The 21,400-nt window shown below is 38.3% G+C and overlaps 1 protein-coding gene and 1 long non-coding RNA gene across 3 annotated transcripts; one reads left to right on the top strand and one right to left on the bottom strand.

The window, feature by feature from the left end:
- The first annotated feature begins 2,993 nt into the window (after positions 1 to 2,993).
- Positions 2,994 to 20,993, top strand: LOC106096200 (organic solute transporter alpha-like protein). Of its 2 annotated transcripts, none has more exons than XM_013263836.2 (6): positions 2,994 to 3,053; positions 18,436 to 18,595; positions 18,659 to 19,140; positions 19,198 to 19,323; positions 19,411 to 19,537; positions 19,682 to 20,993. In XM_013263836.2, exons 2-6 carry the CDS (start codon positions 18,505 to 18,507, stop codon positions 19,759 to 19,761), a joined length of 906 nt encoding a protein of 301 aa, XP_013119290.1. In that variant the 5' UTR covers positions 2,994 to 3,053; positions 18,436 to 18,504; the 3' UTR covers positions 19,762 to 20,993. The 2 variants fall into 2 exon arrangements, with proteins under 2 accessions (XP_013119290.1, XP_013119289.1); XM_013263835.2 differs by having other exon boundaries at positions 3,011 to 3,243.
- Positions 8,890 to 9,812, bottom strand: LOC106096201 (uncharacterized). The gene is made up of 3 exons (XR_001222874.2): positions 9,593 to 9,812; positions 9,162 to 9,282; positions 8,890 to 9,099 (listed from the first exon to the last, which is right to left on the bottom strand). It is a non-coding gene; the product is annotated as an uncharacterized LOC106096201 (long non-coding RNA).
- Positions 20,994 to 21,400: the final 407 nt, after the last annotated feature.

Here is a 21,400-nt window from a genome sequence, read left to right as displayed (position 1 = left end):
AAAAATCGGTTCATCCGTTTTAAAGTCTATAAGGAACACACAAAACAAACAAACAAACACATGAACTATTTAAGACCGGAGGCGACACGCTGATAAGCCGTATGCATCAGCTTATCTGCGCAATCTGGCTAGAAGAACGCATACCCGATGATTGGTACCTCAGCATACTATGTCCCGTACACAAGAAAGGAGACAAGACGGAATGTGCCAACTACAGAGGAATAAGTCTCCTCCCCATCGCATACAAGGTTCTGAAGCATGGGTACTTGTGAAAGCAGATGAGGCAATGCTTGGAGTATTTGAGAGAAAGATTCTTCGTAAAATATATGGACCAGTTTGCGTTAACGGAGAATATAGGCGACGTATAAACCACGAGCTGTATGAGCTGTATGGCGACGATAGCATAGTTACACGCATCAAAATATAACGGTTGCGTTGGCTAGTCATGTTGTCAGAATGGATGAAGAAGCTCCAGCAAAGAAGTCTTTTGAAGGCAAACACGGTGGTACACGCAAACCGGGAAGACCAAAAGCCCGATGGAAAATCAAGTTGTGGGAGACACCTCGAAACTTGGTGTCAGAGATTTTAGAATGAGCGCAGAAGATCGAGGCGCTTGGAACGCTATTCTACGTCCGGCTAGTGGAAGAAATATTCTGTCATAGCCAATTAAAGTAAAGTAGGTAAAAGCGTGCTAAGTTCGGCCGGGACGAATCCACCATGGATCGCATTTGTCGAGTTCTTTTCCCGGTATCTCTTTTTTGGCAAACAATGGAAAAAGGAACAGAATTGGTATGCTACTGGAGCTATATCAAGTTATGGTCCGATTCGGACCATAATTGAATAAAATGTTGGAGACCATAGTAGAAGTCATTGTGTAAAATTGCAGCCAAATCAAATAAGAATTGCGCCATTTAGGGGCTTAAAAAGTGAAATCGGGAGATCGGTTTATAGGGGAGTTGTATCAGGCTAAAGACCGAATCAGACCATATTCATGGTCATGGGAAAAAATTTCAGTTAAAGCGGATGAGAATTGCACCCTCTAATGGCTCAAGAAGTCAAGATGCGAGATCGATTTACATGGCAGCTATATCAGTTTATCAACAGATTTGAACCATACTTAGCACATTTGTTGGAAGTCATAACAAAACAAAAACAAAATTTTAACAAAATCGGATAAGAGTTTCTCCCTCTAGCGGCTCAAGAAGTCAAGATCCAAGATCGGTTTATATGGCAGCTACATCAAAACATGGACCGATATGAACCATTTACAATTCCAGCCAACATACACTAGTAGGAAGTATTTGTGCAAAATTTCAAGCGCCTAGCTTTACTCCTTCGAAAGTAGGCGTGCCTTCGACAGACTGACGGACGAACATGACTAGTTCCTCTAAAAAAGTCATTACGATCAAGAATATATTTTCTTTATGGGGTCTTGGATGAATATTTCGAGGAGACGAAATGAGTATACCCCCATCCTATGGTGGAGCGTATAAAAATGCCACAATGAGTGCTGTCCGTTACAAGGTTAAGCTCAATAATAAGGGACTTTCATTTTATTGGCGACCTTTGTATTGTAACCTTTGTATTGTAAATATTCTGATGTACGCTCTGTGCCACAAAACTACTAAAATCACTCCCATGTGTTAGAATATTGTGTCTATAAATAGAAACTGAACATTGATAACGTGGTGGTGGGGAAAGGCGCGAACCTGTTTGAGTCTATGAAGTTATTTTTAGCAACGTTCAATTAAGATAGTATGCCATTATTTGTTGACAACTTGTATGCTTAGGCATAAGTACCTATTTTTTAACTATTGGTATGCTTGTGCGGAAGGACTTTTCTCCTAGGACATCGGCATGTAAAAGTAATCAGAAGCAATGCCTAAAAATAAGTAGTTATTTGTTTTTGAATGAGCTTACCTTTCTGGTTATTTGGTAATGAGAGCTTTTGCTGGGTTTTTTTCATTGCTTCTTGAATTGGGACTTTAGTACCAATAGTTGGTCCTTATAGCACAACCTTTTTACATCAACAATTTTAAGTGTTGCAAACTAATCCATTTACCCAATTTCAGATTTCCAGCTCCGTTCGTTAAGTGATACGGGAAAAAGTACAATTCGAACAGTTGTACGAAAAATCTTACCTTTTTAGTGGAAATGTGAACAAATCAAGTTCTATCTGGCCCCTCTTAATTCGTTAAATGTTAATGTAAAAAGTATAACCGATTTGTCTTCTATTATTCCCCCTTGAAAGATACATGTATACTATAATACAGGTAAATCATGACCCGATCATGTCCAATTTTAACATTTTTCACCTTTGTGCCAATGACCCTTACCCATAAATTTGAAGTCGATAGCTCAACTAAAACTATTTTTGTCGCACCTTCCCATACACATGGAACCAGTGTGCATCGAGGCATAAGGCATTTTCTTTCACATATCTAGGAGAGACCAAGCCATGACATAACCGACTGGCATGGCTGTTATTTACTTAATCTTTAGGAGAGATCAGAGTTGCTGGGTGCAGAGAGCAAATGTTGGCTTGGGCACAATAAATTGCGGCGCACTCTAATGTTCAAATAAATGCTTACTTATGTTGTTAACTTTGTTAGTCGACCGTATTATTCGCATAGGCAAACCTCAGCTTCTTAAGCTTGACTAAGAAAGGCGAAGATATGTGTTTGGGTGCGTGTGTGTGTGTGTGTGTGTGTGAGTTTTGTTAGCTAAACCTTGTAAATGAGAGATGTTAGGTGTAGACTGCAATGCTTGCTGAACGCCAAAACATTGGCTCTTTGTCCGCCTGTATGGCTTACCCAGCCGCAATTCGCCAACACACAAATGCCACTCGTTGGTACTTTTCACAGACTGTCAGAGAGTACAGGGTAATAACAGCCAACAACTACCCATCTACCTATCGCTTAGGCTAAGTGTTTGAGTACGTGTGTAAGACGATCGAGCGTTTCTTTTGTAAGTTTCGTAAATCTGGCTGGCGCCTGAAGACCACCAAGCAGCAACGATCAGTTGCACTTGGTTGCTCACTGAACTCGGTCGTGGTAGGTGCTGTGTGTGTTAAGAAAACTCGTCATCGCTCAATTCGGGTGCGGAAAAATTCAATTCTCACATTTAACCAAGAAATTGCTAAAATCTCAAAGAGCATGAAACTGGCAGCTGCGCGAGTACTCGCATAACAATAGCCGTAGCCGCTGCTGCCTGCATGTGCGTCATTTGTTTACCCGTGTTCAAGTATGTATGCCCGTACATATGTGTGTGCATTTGCAAAGATTTGTAATTTTCAAGAAAACGCAAGAGCTGCAGCATTTGAAATCACTGCTGACCCAGTTGGAGACTGGTTTCTGTTTACACAGAGCGTCGGCCGCCGTATTGACTTACGAAATGTTATGCAATGCCATGTAAACAAATCCTCAGATGGCTTTTCACTTTTCCCATTAACGGCCTGATTTTGTTTGTTTTGGTCACTCAACATGAAATTGTTTCGCTTGTATGTGTGGCACCACCAGAAAAGGTTCATCCTCTTCCGCATTCCGATGATGATCCCTTGTGTCAACAGTGGCATGTGTTAACCACCTAGCAATTTTCACATCACAGTACCAATGGCCTTTAGCCACCCGAAAGCTCCATCCCTTTCAAATTGAAAGTGGTCCAACGCATACGGGCAGTCGCCTTCATACACCTCGACTCCGTCCAACGGCACACAATGGGCTAGAGACGAGCCGGCTGGCCCATTAGATGCTCTAATGGCAAATTGGCATGATGTGTAATATGTATGTGTCACCATGATGGTGCGACTAAGACGGAATTGGCGATGATTCTCACACCGTCCACGGAATAACCTTTGCTTTAGTGTGCCAAAAAAAAAATGCATTACAATTTTCGACACAGTGTGTTGCGAAATAGATCCGGCTGTGCATTCTGGTTAGAGAGGACTATCAGCATTGGGTACGCTGCAGACATACACATGACCGACTATGCAGTGGCCATGTACCCAGGTACATACATGCGTGAATGTCTACGTCACAACGCAATGCAGCACGTTGACAAGAAAACGTGCAGATGTGATGTGAACGACTGCCAATGCGAACAAGACCTGCACAATTTGAACGACGTTGTTTTTGCGAGGACACAGAAATCGCTGCTTGACTAAGAATTTTGTGTGATTTTTTCATTGTCTCGGCCACAACTATTTTTGGGAACGGCCGACCGGCTGTAAAGTGCCATACACTGCTACGACCACCAATTGGATAATTTTTCACACTTTAACAAGCAAATACTAAATTTGCGTAAAAGGAATCACAACAAAATTATAATAGATTCTAATTGATTCTCATGGGGCCGGTGTGGTCAATGCTTGAAAATATTTAACAAACACACACACACACACACACATACACACAAAACAAATATTGGTTCATTATGGCTTCTGCAGCAATGCAATAAATTTGTTTGCCCACCAACGCTATGACTACGCTATTCAAAAGAGACTTAAATTATGTTTGAACATTCATTTATTGGGGCACTCGAGTATACAACAAATTTGCCTCCATATGGACCAACCTACACGTTTGGCTTATTTTAACAGCAGTTCCCTCTGTTTGAATGTTTCATCGGAATTTTAAACTGGTCGATTACAATGTGCCATCGTAACTGCCATGTAACTGAGTACTGAAGTGGGCCAACTATGGTACAGGGAGTTATAACCACCCTATGGGAAGTGGGACAGGTCCCAAACCTGTCACGGGATAGGTCCTCTGGTGATAGGGACCGGTCCCAGTTCTCGTCCCCTTACATGGAAAAACCTATCACTTTTATAAGAGTTAGTCGCACGAGGTGACGAATTCTAACATTGTAGGATGGATAGGTCCTGGGGCAGAAGAGTATACTTTGCAAGTACTTTTAAGGGAGATAACATTAGTTAACAGATATATTTAACGGATATGCGACTTTTTAAAAAATAATTAAGAATCGTAATTTATGACAATTGAAACTTTTCATTCCCAGTAGGTTATGTCCTGTGACAGGTAACTTATTCTCCAGTTTAGGTCCTGTATATTAGGGGCAATTGACTACACATTGCTGCCGTTTTTGGTAGGTTCCTACCAAAATTGGGGGATTTTTATTCTCTTGGTAGGTTGATGGGCTGACCTCTATTTTTGGTGGGTTTTTCCAACACATAAAACCAAGTTTATTACTGAACGAATGTCGTTTCTGTGTATTCGTGTAGAATAAAACCACGGATGTCGAGGGGCACTTCTTTATGTTTAAGGGAAAAGTTCTGAAATCGACTGTAACTGTAACGAATGTGAGTGTTGAGAGATGAAGTGCGGCTTTGGTGCATTTGATGCATTCAGTCGGAAAATAGGACTTTATGGCATCCGCATACAAATGTGGGCAGATCTTGAGATGTTAAGAGGTCCATGCAACTCATTGTATTTTTGGCTTAAACCCCTAAATTGGAAGATCGCTTTATCCAAACTCACACGGTTGTTCATTGAAATCGGGGCAAAAATAAAACTTTTATGAACTCGCAATGCGATTTCTTATCGGGAGATTGATAGAAACGGTGCTATATCAAGATAAAAGCCATCCTTTATATTTAGGCTGTAGAGTAATTTCAACAGATCGTCTATCAATACAACGACGATCCTGGTATGTATATTTTGTGGAGTGTATATTTTTTTAATGAGTTGCAAATGGAATAGTAAAAATGGCAACTCTTCGGTGGTGGGTATAAAAGCAAGTACCCATTTTTTGACTTTTAGAAAATTTGGTAAGTTTTGGTCAGATTTGGTAGATTTTTCTTAAATTTTGGTAGGAAATAATTTTCTCGAGTGGCAACACTGGTTATAACAAAGTGAATTTTTTTTTGTAAAACCTGGTTGGAGAAGAGAGCGACCCAGTGTAAGGGAATAACAATCAACTCAGAAACACTTCCAGATTTGATTCGATTATCTCGAAATTTGGCAATTGATTCAGTTTTGGATATAGCTCCCACATGCATAAATGTTCGCTCGATTTTGCTAATATTAGAATAATATTACCAATTAGCTTAAAGCACAGCAATCGGTTAAGATCTTCTCGACCGATAGTCTCAAAATGTTGAACAATATTTTCTTCTATGGCTTCCTCTAGACATATGGCGAACCATAGCCGCCAAATTTTATGATTTTCTACTCACTGCTAGTCATCCCGTTTGTAACTCCTCTGCGACTCCATATTCTAAGTCAATCTAGCGGTCGAACGAATAAGGATATCTACTTGAAATCTTGCACAGGTACTTCTTATTGATGCAGATCATTGCATAGAAAAAAAGTTGACCGAAATTTAAAGATTTTTCCTTATTCGAAGGGTTCTACCAAAGATACAACACTTTAAAATAAACAAGTAAAAGCGTGCAAAGTTCGGCCGGGCCGAATCTTGGGAACCGACCACCATGGATTCTGCTAAGATATGGGAGCTATATGGTCCCACTGATGCCTAAGTTTGTCTCAATCTCACGATAAGATGCATGACGATCTTGCAATATCAGTTGGTGCACAGCATCAATGGTTTTTGGAGTGAACTACGGCCTCGGTTGCATTCACCATACCATCGATAAACACTGGTCCATGATGGAGCTTCATTGGCAAAACTTGAATTAAGTTCATCGATGCACTGTTGTTGAGTTAATCCCCGTCGAAAGTTGTAAAAAATAATCGCACGAATATGTTCACGATTTAAATCCATTTTTGGGCGAGATGCATCTTTTAAGTTACTGTAAACAACACAAATAGCGCCCGTATGTCAAAACGTTCTGATACGTACTCAGAACCTCAAAAATTTAAAGCTTTACGATAGAGCTGTCAGTTGGCAGATTGCGAAATATGATAGGCAACCCTAGCTGTTATATAAGCCGATTTCCCGACTTAATTATTACCCAATTTGTCTGAAATGTTGCATGGTGACATCTGTTGGGAGTGCCAACAACTACCACAAGTATGGTACAAAACGGTCTCTAAGTTGATATAGCTATCATATATAGGCCGATATCCCCATTTAACATCTTGAGCAATTATTGGGTTGCCCAAAAAGTAATTGCGGATTTTTCATATAGTCGGCGTTGACAAATTTTTTCACAGCTTGTGACTCTGTAATTGCATTCTTACTTCTGTCAGTTATCAGCTGTTACTTTTAGCTTGATTTAGAAAAAAAGTGTGAAAAAGTATATTTAATTAAAGTTCATTCTAATTTTTATTAAAAATGCATTTACTTTCTTTTAAAAAATCCGAAATTACTTTTTGGGCAACCAATATTATCCGACTTGCCTGAAATTTTCTTAAAAACTCCACAAAGTATGGTCCAAATCGTTATATAACTCGCTATAGCTCCCATATGAAGCAATCTCTTGATTTGAGTTCTAATGTCTATAAAAGGCATTTAATTTAACTTACGACGTTATTCCTGAATTGTGTTTTCCGTTTTACTGATTTTGGGGTTAATGTAAAGTTTTGGGTGTTGGTGTATTCAGATATGCTAGAAACCCAATTTTAAGGTGTTTTTAACCCTGTTTCCAAAAGGGGGCCGAAAAAGCAATTTGTTACAAATTAATCCAAAATATTGAATGTGTGCAAGTTTGTGCAGCTGAAATTTAGCTTTTTGTATTCAGGATACTTTACTGAAGAACAATTGAAACGAATAAGGGCGACCCAAGTCGGCTCTTTTTAGATCCACTCTGCAGATATAGTTTTTTTTAATGCCTCTTATTAAATACTAACGGTACTTAGCGTATGTCCATGTCTGTGATACCTGCCGTTGATAGATGAGCTCTCAGTTATGTTCCTTTAGGATCTTATTCTATTTTGGTGCCCCAATCAAAACAAATCCAATTTGCTTACGTAACCAAATTCTAATTTTTATATGTAGCATCTATTTGTTAAAAAAAACTTCGTACGAAAACATCGGTTGGTTGAAGGCGGACCTCAAATAAATTTTTTTTATATCTTCTTATTTGAAGAGTTTTTCATTCTCGTTTTTTGCATTTTTAGTTTTGCTCGGTTCCTTAATGGAATTTTCATGGGCAAATTTGCAATTGGCAAAATTATTATAAACTTTGAATTTATGGCGCAATTTACATATGAACTTTTCAGACCATGTGTTACCAACAACTTCCATTGCAATAGCAACTGCAGTGTATCGTTGTCAAAACTTTGCCCGATGCAGAAAAGTCTCGAAAAGAAAATACTCCAATGAAGAGTTAAAAAGACTTTTTTTTTCATATAAAGCAAATTTTAATGGATATGGATTGAGGTGTCTATGCTTAAAGCAACAAAAATGCCTTATAATAAATCTATATATAAATCTCGAGCTTTCATAAAATAAGATTTGCTTAACAATTGGGATTTGACTCATGCATGACCTGCATGAGTCTGCAATCAAATCAGATTAGATAAACAAACTTTCGAATCAAGAACATGACAACATTTGTCAGACAGGCTATATAAACTCCAATGAAAAATGTACTGCCTAAATAGTGACGAGATAAAAATTCCTTAATGCTACACTGAAACAAAAAGTGACTCAATGATTGAGTTAAAATAAACTACTTTCGAATAAAGTTGAACTTCATTTAGCACTAAAGACATTTTTATTAATTTTTAGTTAATGTAGACCTAAAATATAAGTTCAAGTGAACTTCGTTATTCTTTATTCAGTGTATATGATGAACAATCGTGAAAGATATTTTGAACTGAAATCAACACAGTTGGTGGAATAAAATATCCGAAATATTTACTGTGCGGTTATACATCTGAACAAAACTTTGGCAAACCACGACCTCTATTCCTTTCAGTTTTAACCAATGCGCATGAAATAATTCATTTAATTGTACATGCACTATTCATTCTCATAACAATCCTTTGTTTTATTTTATTGATATATTTCAAATTTACACATTGCGATTATAAATTGCACATATATTGACAATTAAAATAAAAACTTTCACACCTTTAGTTATCAATGGCTTTGGAAAAAATTCCCAAATATGTCGTAAGCACCATAGTTTCCCAGAAGTTCCGTTATGCCATATCCTCAATATTTTATAGACTGCTGGAAAAGCAATGAAAGTGTCCAGTATAGGTACGTTGTCTTATTTTCAATCCAAGACTTACCATCCACCGTACACCTTTACGTCCGCCTGTAATTAGTAGTATGAATCCTTTGCGAAATCATTTGTGTTAAAATATTCCTCCGCTGCATAAATTGTAGATCACATTTCAATTTTAGAAGTTCCTACAAACAAATTTAAATAAAGATCAGTAAAACAAAAGAATAAATTTGGATTTTTCAATTGCTAATGCGATGAAAACTGATTTCTGTTGAGAATTGAACGAAATACACCTTTCGCTAAACGCTTTGCTGTACTATGTTACAATTTACATTAGTGTGCCTTTGTAATATAAAACTCTTTGTCAAATATGTTATACTTTTATAGAGTTGCAATTGCTGCTATAGCACTGAAGCATATTAAATTTCTTATATTCTGAGACCAGAATGGAAAATATAATTTGAACAGAAAGAAGAGATGGATATCGTGGCTCACCAAATTTATCTTCGTAATTTTATTTCATATTGTTTAGGTTCAATTTAAACATTCGATTTTAATTTCGTATATTCGTCTGATCCGGGTTTATTGACCCCTGCTTGATTGAAGTTCTCGTTTGAATCTTTCTACTCCCTTTAAGTGCAACTTTGTAGTTGAAATGTCTGATTTTTACGAACCTTTCTCCATCTAGAAGTTGTGTTCACTCGTTATCGTTCGCTTAAACACTACAGTCTATTCTTTCATGGTATTACGTATCGTTGTAATTATTCAAAGGTAATCTTGTTTACCCCCTCCTGTCGTGGAAAACTGAATAAAGCTTACGGCCAAATAAACTTAACCATAGTTCTTTAATTATACCCTCCACCATAGGATGGGGGTAGACTAATTTTGTCATTCTGTTTGTAACTCCTCGAAATATTCGTCTAAAACCCCATAAAGTATATATTGTATATTCTTGATCGTCAGGACATTTTAAGTTGATCTAGCCATGCCCGCCCGTCTGTCTGTCTGTCTATCGAAAGCACGCTTACTGTCGAAGGAGTAATGCTAGCCGCTTGAAATTTTTGCAAAAATACCCCTGTTAGTGTAGGTCGGTTGGGATTATAAATGGGCTATATCGGTCAATGTTTTGATATAGCTGCCATATAAATCGATCTTGGATCTTAACTTCTTGAGCCACTAGAGGGCACAATGCTTGTCCGCTTTGGCTGAAATTTTGAGTGGGGTGCTTCCAACAACTGTGCTGAGTATGGTTGAGATCGGTCCATAACCTGATATAGCTGTCATATAAACCTTTAGGGTTTCTAACATGGATCTTTTTATCCCTTACAAAGTGAAGTCACAAATCAAACGTTCATGTATTATGATATTCCTAGTGTTTAAGCATGCGATTATTGTATGACTGGCAAATAATGTGTCTAAGAAGCACCCTTATATTGGGTTGCTCAAAAAGTAATTGCGGATTTTTTAAAAGAAAGTAAATGCACTTTTAATAAAATTTAGAATGAACTTTAATCAAATATACTTTTTTACACTTTTTTTTTAAAGCAAGCTAAAAGTAACAGCTAATAACTGACAGAAGAAAGAATGCAATTACAGAGTCACAAGCTGTTAAAAAATTTGTCAACGCCGACTAAATGGAAAATCCGCAATTACTTTTTGGGCAACCCAATAATTGCATTAAAGCTACGTTTGGTACTGAGAATAATGGATAATCATCTCTGTTACAAAATCTCTCAACCAAAGATTATTTTAAATAAAATTCTAAGTTAAAACTTGTAATTGAACTAAATTTATTCAATAATACTCAAATATGGGAAATTCGTAAACTATTTCGAATGAATATTTATTCAAATTGAAGAATATAGGTTTGTGGCAAGCCTTGAAGTCAACATAACAACATGCTTATATTGGGTAATTAATAAAAACGTTGTTTGCTATAGGAATATTTAGCTTGTAGAGAAGAAACTTGGGCGAGTGAAATGACTTCCCAAAACCAAGTTTATGAACTATTTTCCACTAATTACAGATGAGTAAAACTTACTAAAAATTTGCATTTGTTCCTTGTTTTGATCAAAATTTAACCAAATTAGTTTAAAATTTGCTAACTTCTTTGGAATAAGTGTTTTACTTTATTTGATGAGCCCCATTTGTTTCTGAGTGTAGGAATGACAGGTGCTCACGGTATTGCACTTTTAAGCAACATTTTGTTCCATATGACATTCAAGAGGATTTGTTTGTTGCATTCTTATCTGTCATCTTAGTTGAACGTGATAGTTACATTTTTTTAATTTGCCCTATTTTCACATCTCAGTTGGTCCAAACCACTGTTCGAAGTAAAGCATTCCTCGTCAACCAGATTGTCGTTGATGATGATTACCAGATACAGACACAATTGATTGTCATAGAAATTGGAATAATTTTCTCCAATTTCATTGCTCCCATTAACTTTCTTCTTATCATGACGGCGGTGCTTGTTTGCACTCACAGACCTTGACAAGAGTCCATCAGCTTCGATTTTGTTATTGTTCTAAGCAGTTAATTGGCCAATTTTGTGTTTGCCGCTGTTGTTAGCAACAACAAGGAATGGAACATCAATATTTACAACCGGAGAAGCATCAACGAAGCCCACTTTTTAATTATCAGCCAATTAATGGCAAACACTTGTCTACTTCACTTTGTTGTCTTGCGATGATTAAGGGCACAACTCCTTCTACTCGCCTCCACCATTAGCAATCAATGCCAGACCGTAGAGTCAACATGAATCGGTAATAGTGATGAGCAGGGTTGGATGGGTTGCGCTTCATCGTGATGATGCTTTGAGGTATTTAAGAATGGCGAATGCGAAATATGCATAACAACCAACAATTAACATGACATTCAATCAGCATTTTGTGCGGCAGCAATATTTGCTGTTAAAACAAGAATTTCATACTCCTTGCATGGACTCCACGAAGAGAGTCATAGATCAAAAAGGACATGCGCAAACGCCGTATATCGCATAACATAATTGTAAGCCTTAGTTATACCCTAACTAAACCTGGCAGCATTTCTTCTGTTCTTCTTCTTCTCTTTCTTCTTCTTTTCGGTGTTAAAATTTCTCACAAATTATGCTTCTTCTAACGGTTATGGAAATCTGCATAATTTATTACAATTTCTAAGAATTTATTAAAACATTCAAACGATCGACCTACCAGTTAGGCAGACAGGTACACATTTGCAGCTGCTCACATCGAGAGCATCGACCGTTATTATAATGCATTCATTAAAAATAGGCTTGAAACGAATGACCTCATCTCGATGGCCATTGAAAAAAACTGAAGCCAAAAACTGAAAAATGATGTCAAGGTCATAACTTTGTTTACTTGTATCATTCATGTATGCCATCCAGCAGCCGCAATCCAAAAGAAAAAAATTTTAACAAGCAGGGCTTTAACGCCAAGCCACAATCTGAGTTTGTCATCTTGAAACCGGTTGCAGTGTAGATCTGACGCTGGCTCGCAATAATCCCACACTGCTTTGATTCAAAACAAAAACTAAAGCTCCAATTTAAAACTCAGTGGGGACAAGAGATGATTTGACAGTCTTGCATCTGGCATCTTATATTGCGAAGCAGACAGACAAGCAAACTGCAAGTTCCATTCCATCATTCTAGTCGAAAATAAACCCAAACTTAAAATATTTCCTAATTGCCGTCATACATGGCAGCTTGTCGGCTTAATTTAGGTGATTGGTAATTTATATTCGGTGCCCGTTGTTGAGTCGTTAGACTCACTTGAGACCTTAAGGGAAGGAGAGAAGTAAATACTCCTTCTAGTTTCTCTTTTTGAACCAATAGCACTTAAGTCAAGGTATGGTAGTGGAAGCCAAACGATCTCTGTGAATTGGTAAACATCGAAAAAAAGTTGTCACTGATATGTCAAGCAATACTTTCTCAGGATGAAGCAGAAAGAACAAGTAAGAAGGCGTTTGGATACCCACCTCCTCGGGTATATATGTAAACCACATTTCGTCATAATCCAGTGAAAAATGCATAATTTATGCCCCCATAGCAGCTCTATCGAAATACGCTCTGATAAGTACAAGCCATTGTTCAATTTTGTACAACAAAACATTGGTCCCTTTGATAGATATATGTAAATATAGACCGATGTCGGATGTCGAAAAACCTTACATAAGTCTCTGTGTCAAATTTCAGCAAAATCAGATTATAAATGTGGCTTTTATGAGGCCAAGACTGTATCTATATAGCAGCTATATCCAAATATGGACCGATTTAAGCCAAGTTGCAGATAACTGTCGAAGAGCCCAACACAACTCACTGTCCCAAAACCTTAAGTCGAGAGATCGGTCTATATGGTAGCTATATCCAAATCTAGACCAATTAGGGCCAAATTGAAGAAGGATGTCGAACAGCCTTACAAAACCTCACTGTCCCAAATTTCGGTGACATCGGGCAATAAATGCGCCTTTCATGGGCCCAAGACCTTAAATCGAGAGATCGGCCTATATGGCAGTAATATCCAAATATGGTCCGATCTGGGCCAAATTGCAGAAATATGTCAAGGGGCCTAACATAACTCAGTGTCACACATTTTTCCAAAATCGGCAATAAATGCGCCTTTTATGGGCGCAAGATCTTACATCGAGAGATTGGTCTATATGGCAGCTATATGAAAATCTGGACTAAATTGAAGAAGGATGTCGAAGGGCCTAACAAAACCTCACTGAATCGAAATCACCATAAGATATCTGCAGAAAAATATTGGGTTGCCCAAAAAGTAATTGCGGATTTTTTAAAAGAAAGTAAATGCATTTTTAATAAAACTTAGAATGAACTTTAATCAAATATACTTTTTTTACACTTTTTTTTCTAAAGCAAGCTAAAAGTCGCAGCTGATAACTGACTGAAGAAAGAATGCAATTACAGAGTCACAAGCTGTCAAAATTTGTCAACGCCGACTATATGAAAAATCCGCAATTACTTTTTGGGCAACCCAATATCTAAACGGCAAGCAATACAAAGTTTTGGCAAGCAATACAAAGTTAAGCTCTTGTTTTATGAACAAATGTTATCGCTGATGAGTCTCTCCCTGGACCCATTAGTGACTAAAATTTCCATGAAAAAAAATTGCAATATGTTTATCCATTTCACAGTAACAGAAGGATTTTGAGAATTTATCGATATTAAGCATTTCAATGGAATGCAAAACACACGTTTCATATACGAAAACGATAAATAATTTTAATAAATACAAGTAAATAGGTGCCGAACTTTGGATACCCACCACCTATTAAACGTACTTAGTTCGGCCAGGCCGAATCTTAGGAAGCCACCATTATGGATTCTGCAAGAACTTTACACATAACAAGTTTTGTTAAAGGTCATTATTTTACTCTACATACCTAATTTCTGCCAAATCAGGCAAAAATTAAAGCTTCTAGCAGCCGGTCAAGGATAATCTAGAGATCGGTTTATATGGGAGCTATATCAGGTTATGAACCGTACATGACACAGAACACTACATGTAAAATTTTAACCAAATCGGACAAAAATTGCGGTTTCGAGGAGCTCTAGACGTGAAATCAGGATACCGGTTTATATTGGAACCGGTTTTAGAACAATGTTTGAAGTCGTAACAGAACAATCCGTGCCATATCTTTGCAAATCACTAAATACGAGGTTTGTGATATGTGCATAGTTTTAAAATTTAGTAAATTCTGCAGAAAAAACTTTTGGGGCGTTTTTGAATCCATTCACTTGTTTGAAAGATGTAGCGCTTTGAAAATTATTCGGTTGAAAAGTTAGAATACTGACAGTGTGGCAGCTCTGCATTACACGCACCTAAACTCTCTCTTTCTTTTTTTATATGAACTAAAACATACATATACATAGTTGCCAAAAAAAAAAATATGAGCACTTATTTAAAGTGGCCTTTTTTCAGAGAATGCCTCATATATGGAAGGGTATTTTGTAGGACTATTGGAAAAACTCCAACCATGAATTGTATATTTAGGGTAGGTTAGGTTGAAAAGAGGGTGCGGATATTAATCCGCCTCATACCACTATGGGCATACACCTAAGACAGTAATCGGCTTGTTGTGTGCTCTAATTAGTAACAAGTAAAAGCAGGTTATAGGCCGATTGAGGCTGTACTTAGCAAATTTATTGGAAGTCATAAAAGAACATTATGTAAACAAATTTTAGCCAAATTGGACATAAATTACGGCTTCCAGGGGCTCAAGAAGGCAAATCGGGAGATCGGTTTATATGGGAGCTATATCCAAATCTGAACCGATATGGCACATTGGCAATCCCCAACGACCTACATCAATATTAATTATCTGTGCAAATTTTCAGGCGGCTAGCTTTGCGCGTTCGACCGCTATCGTGATTTCGACAGACGGACGGACGGACATAGCTAATTCGACTGAAAATGTCGAGACGATCAAGAATATATATTTAATTTATGGGATCCTAGATCAATATTTTGAGGTGTTACAAACGGAATGACTAGATTAGTATGCCCCCATTCTATGGTATTGGGTATAAAAAATTACAAAATATGTTTTTTTTATATATCGCAGTTTATAGATATTATTGTGGCTTAAATAATAGAAACAAGTAAAAGCGTGCTAAGTTCGGCCGGGCCGAATCTTACATACCCTCCAACATATACCATCGCATTTGTCGAGTTCTTTTCCCGGCATCTCTTCTTAGGCAAAAAAGGATATAAGAAAAGATTTGCCATGCTATTAGAGCGATATCAAGATATGGTCCGGTTTGGACCACAATTAAATTATATGTTGGAGACCTGTGTAAAATGTCAGCCAATTCGAATAAGAATTGCGCCCTTTGGGGGCCCAAGAAGTAAAGTAGAGAGATCGATTTATATGGGAACTGTATTGGGCTATAGACCGATTCAGACCATAATAAAAACGTATGGTGATGGTCATGAAAGGATCCGTCGTACAAAATTTCAGGCAAATCGGACAATAATTGCGACCTCTAGAGGCTCAAGAAGTCAAGATCCCAGATCGGTTTATATGGCAGCTATATCGGGTTATGGACCGATTTGAACCCTATTTGACACAGTTGTTGAAAGTAAGAATAAAATACGTCATGCAAAATTTCAGCCAAATCGGATAGGAAATCCGCCCTCTAGAAGCTCAAGAAGTCAAGTCCCAAGATCTGTTTATATGACAGCTATATCAGGTTATGACCCGATTTGAACCATACTTGGCACAGTTGTTGGATTGCATAACCAAATACTTCGTGCTAAAATTCATTCAAATCGGATAAGAATTGCGCCCTCTAGAGGCTCAAGAAGTCAAGACCCAAGATAGGTTTATATGACAGCTATATCAGGTTATGAACCGAATTGGACCATACTTGGCACAGTTGTTGGATATCATAACAAAACACGTCGTGCAAAATTTCATTTCAATCGGATAAGAATTGCGCACTCTAGAGGCTCAAGAAGTCAAGGCCCAAGATCGGTTTATATGGCAGCTATATCAAAACATGGACCGATATAGCCCATTTACAATACCAACCGACCTACACTAATAAGAAGTATTTGTGTAAAATTTCAAGCGGCTAGCTCTACTCCTTCGCAAGTTATCGTGCTTTCGACAGACTGACGGACGGACGGACATGGCTAGATCGACATAAAATGTCGCGACGATCAAGAATATATATACTTTATGGGGTCTCGGATATATATTTCGAGTAGTTACAAACAGAATGACGAAATTAGTATACCCCCCATCCTATGGTGGTGGGTATAAAAAGAGAGATATTGAGCTGAAACTTTGCACAGATTCTTGTCTTGCCCATAGGCAGGTTAAGTTCGAAGATGGACCATATTGGACTATATCTTGATATAGCCCCCATATAGACCGAACAGCCGATTTATGAACTTAGGCCCATAAAAGCCACATTTATTATCCGATTTTTCTGAAATTTGGGACAGTGAGTTGTGTTAGGCCACTTGATATCCTTCGTCAATTTGGCCCAGATCGGTCCAGACTTGGTCTTGCGCCCATAAAAGGCACATTTATTGTCCGATTTTGTGTCGTATATGGTTTAGATGTAGCTACTTAAAAGATCAATATTTTGTTATACACAACTGAACAATGACTAGTACTTATAAGTATTTGGTCCAAATCGGAACATATTTCGATATAGTTGCTATGGGGCATACGGTATGCATTTTTCGCCGGATTTTGACGAAAGGTGGTTTACATATATACCCGAGGTGGTGGGTATCCAAAGTTCGGCCCGGCCAAACTTAACACCTTTTTACTTGTTAACAAAAAATTTGGTCACAAATAGTTTGTGGTAAATTTGTGGTTTGACTGATAACATCGGTATATTGATCCACTTTTTCGAATCAATGGGATCAATATGGACAACGTGATGTTGTCCATGGGTGTATATTCATTCACCAATTTGCTCAAACCTCTCTAAAAACATTTGTTGTTTCTAACGAACTCGTTGCTTCCAGCCTCAAAGCTTTCCATCTTCTTCAGACCAGGTAGTGGCTTGTTAAAAGAGCCACAATGAGCCAATGACAACAAAGCTATTAATGGTGCCGCTTCCACAGCTCCTAGTTTGTGACTTCAAGTCATATGCGGCCAGCTCCTGCCCTAAATAAAGGGTGATTTTTTTGAGGTTAGGATTTTCATGCATTAGTATTTGACAGATCACGTGGGATTTCCGACATGGTGTCAAAGAGAAAGATGCTCAGTATGCTTTGACATTTCATCATGAATAGACTTACTAACGAGCAACGCTTGCAAATCATTGAATTTTATTACCAAAATCAGTGTTCGGTTCGAAATGTGTTCAAATTTTGACAAATTTTGTTCAGCGATGAGGCTCATTTCTGGTTGAATGGCTACGTAAATAAGCAAAATTGCCGCATTTGGAGTGAAGAGCAACCAGAAGCCGTTCAAGAACTGCCCATGCATCCCGAAAAATGCACTGTTTGGTGTGGTTTGTACGCTGGTGGAATCATTGGACCGTATTTTTTCAAAGATGCTGTTGGACGCAACGTTACGGTGAATGAACACATTTCGAACCGAACACTGATTTTGGTAATAAAATTCAATGATTTGCAAGCGTTGCTCGTTAGTAAGTCTATTCATGATGAAATGTCAAAGCATACTGAGCATCTTTCTCTTTGACACCATGTCTGAAATCCCACGTGATCTGTCAAATACTAATGCATGAAAATCCTAACCTCTAAAAAATCACCCTTTACATGCCAGCTTCTTCACTAGGTTTATGTTGTGTGTGTTTAAATTTAAATTTTAAAAGCTTTTCTTCTTTCCAGAAAAATGTGTGTAAATTGAACTATTGGCCTAAGTAATCAACATAAAAGAGATATCCCAAGGATCGCGCAATGACAGATTCCGTAAATAATAGCAACCAAACGGAAGATGATCGCCTGCTGATGATCTATACACATCCCACCTTGTGGGAATACTATACGAGTAAGCCCCTCAGACACATGCGTCATGTATCATACAAATGAGGGACACTTTGACTCGTTTCAGATCTTACACCATTTGTAATACTTTCGATGTTTGTGGGCTCCCTGATAGTGGTGCTGAACGTATCCATTTTCTGTTCCACAGTCTCGAAAATACGTAGACGCTGTGATCCCAGCGTTCAACTTGCCTCCATTGTATTGTGCTCACTGTATCCCGTAATCTGCTGTGCTGCACTTGTGACAATCTACTTGCCCAAAGGATGGCTGGTGTGCCACACCGTTATGCACTTAAGCTTCACCGTAGGTGCAGTCATGTTACGTCAATTGTGTTTCCGCTATGTGGGCTCCGAGCAGAACTATGTTAAGGAGAGTGACGGTGTGGCAGTATCCATAAACACTCCGCCTTGTTGTTGTTGCTGTGTGTGCTTGCCAGGTCTGGTACCGTCCAAGGCCAAGTTTTCCCTGCTGAGCTGCATGGTGTGGCAGATGCCCATTGTGCAAGGCTGCATTATGCTGGTCCTAAATCTCATCTACTACATGCAAAAGGTATCAAAGGGAACCAAAATCACTTGGGACTGAACTGAATCTTTTGTTTGATTGCAGGAGCTGTACGAAAGCGTCTCCCTTTACTTCATACCCTTCCTAGTGTGCTCCATACTGATTGGCATCTGGGCCCTGAACATAGCAGTGCGTATGGTGAATGCCACTCACTCCGAATATGGCCTGATGGTAAGTGAAGCCAATAACGAATATCCACGGTGTGGCAGGGTACCGCACCTACAACCCTTTAACGGTCATCTTTGTTCCCTTTTGCAGAGGAAAATGTTTTGTCTGCAGCTAATCCTGCTGCTGTGTAAGCTGCAGTATATGCTGCTGAACTCTCAATTGGATAACATCCCCTTGGGTGGCTTTTATCCAATCAACCACACCATATACAAACAGAGTAAGTGTTCCCAACGTCTTCCACTTCACCTCCCCCTCATCATTCATCCAAAAGCCCATCTCTTATTACCCATATGGAGGGTATCTATCTTAACGCCTTATGAGTAGTTGCTCTGTTCATCATCGATTTCCATTGTACTTGCAGCCATAATCAACGTTCTGATACTGGTGGAAATGGTGTTGGTATCGCTACTGGCTCAAAACGCCTACAAAGGGCCAGTTTAAAAAGGCTAAGCGGAGCTGAAGCAAAATTTGGCAAAGAAAACAAGGAAACTTCAATTGTGATACACCCACATACCCTAAATTATAACCGAGTGCATCTGTACCCATGAAATAAGTACTTGACTTGATGTGGCCATCTGTATATCTGTGTGTGTGTGTGTGTGTGCCCTGCAAACATTTTTCATAATTTTGGAAAAGCATTCGTGCCCGCGATGAATAAAACAATCTTCTGGAAGATTTTTACGCAATTGGTCTTCCGTATTAGTTTCGCAGCACCCTTCTACGATGTCATTGGACAATCCATTGCTTGTGGACAATCCATTCGCTACGATTCTCTTACAACTCATTGCGTTTTAATCGTTCATGTGTGTCGTGAAATACTCTTCTAGAATATCATTGGACAATCCATTGCCTGTGCGGAAATTTAAGGAACTCTGCGCGACGTTCCTCTCACAACTCATTGCGTTGTAATCGTCCAGAAGATTTGTGTATAAATCGCCTGAGTTAACCTATCGCGATGTCTTTTATTTTCATATGTGGTGCGTTTAGGATTTGTATTTCGATGTATATGTATTTGTTATTCGATGTTTTGTTATGAGTGGACATCTTTAGCAACACCAAATAGAATTCTCACTTGGCTTATATGGCGATTGGTACTTAGTATGACGAGTGAAAGTTAAATTTTTTAAGTTTTTTCGGAGTCGTTACGTTTCTGATGAACAAACTAAAGCATGTTTAGATCTTTCATATCTATATCTTCCAAAATACTAATACTTGTCCCCACAGTTCTTGGGCGATTCTTCTCACTTACTCGTAAGCAGCACAACAAGCCGATTACTGGCTTAGGTGTATGTCCACAGTGGCATGGGGCGGATTAATATCTGCACCCTCTTTTCAACCTTTCAACCTGCTCGTAAGCAGCTCACATGGAAAATGGAAGATTTGCAAGAAACAATCACGACGGGGGGATCATCTACGACTCTTAGACGATCTCGTACGCGATCATAACCTTCATCTAAAAGATTCGCGGAAGATTGTTTGGCGATCAAAACTGTTTGCAGGGTGTAGGCAAGTCAACGACCACACACACGCACGTGTGCAAATGTTGTACATATGAGGAAACAAACACATTCATGCATATTCATAACCATACATTTTAGAATCATTCAAATTAAATACATCCTTATCTTATAGCTATAAAAAAATATATTCTCACAAAAAAACACAAAATAAAATACATAGTGTCTTTTTTTACTCGAGGGAATGCTGTTGGGTATTTGTTGGCCATACCACCTTCACAAAATGGGTTTGGGAATTAAATTTGGACCCGTTTTTTACTGAACCAACAAATGTGTGAGCTCAAATTCATCGATATCGCACTACTATGATACGATTCAGATAATCTATTGCCCCTTTCCCTTTTGTCTTTAAACCCTGCGGATCTTTGGGAAACCAGCAACAAGTATAGTCTGTGATAACTTTGATGTGGACAGTGTGGATTCTTTTATCCTTCCTTTCCAAAACAAATAAAATGCAGTTAGGATAAAATTGTAAAGAAATTGTAAAAACCTGCACCGATTTTTAGTTTGTACAGTCCAAAATTTAAATGTTTACCGAATGGGCCAATATGGCAATCAAATGA

The sequence above is a fragment of the Stomoxys calcitrans genome, chromosome 1, assembly GCF_963082655.1.
Source record: "Stomoxys calcitrans chromosome 1, idStoCalc2.1, whole genome shotgun sequence".
Taxonomy (NCBI): Eukaryota; Metazoa; Arthropoda; class Insecta; order Diptera; family Muscidae; genus Stomoxys; species Stomoxys calcitrans.
The sequence above is the reverse complement of the archived record's forward strand: the minus strand, read 5'-3'. Positions and strand labels throughout refer to the sequence as shown.

Bases quoted from the DNA above. Each gene is read 5' to 3' on its own strand.
- LOC106096200 (XM_013263836.2), top strand. From the start codon at position 18,505: ATGACAGATTCCGTAAATAATAGCAACCAAACGGAAGATGATCGCCTG. The intron at 19,141-19,197 runs GTATCAAAGGGA...GTTTGATTGCAG, and splicing joins TCATCTACTACATGCAAAAG to GAGCTGTACGAAAGCGTCTC. The intron at 19,324-19,410 runs GTAAGTGAAGCC...TCCCTTTTGCAG, and splicing joins ACTCCGAATATGGCCTGATG to AGGAAAATGTTTTGTCTGCA.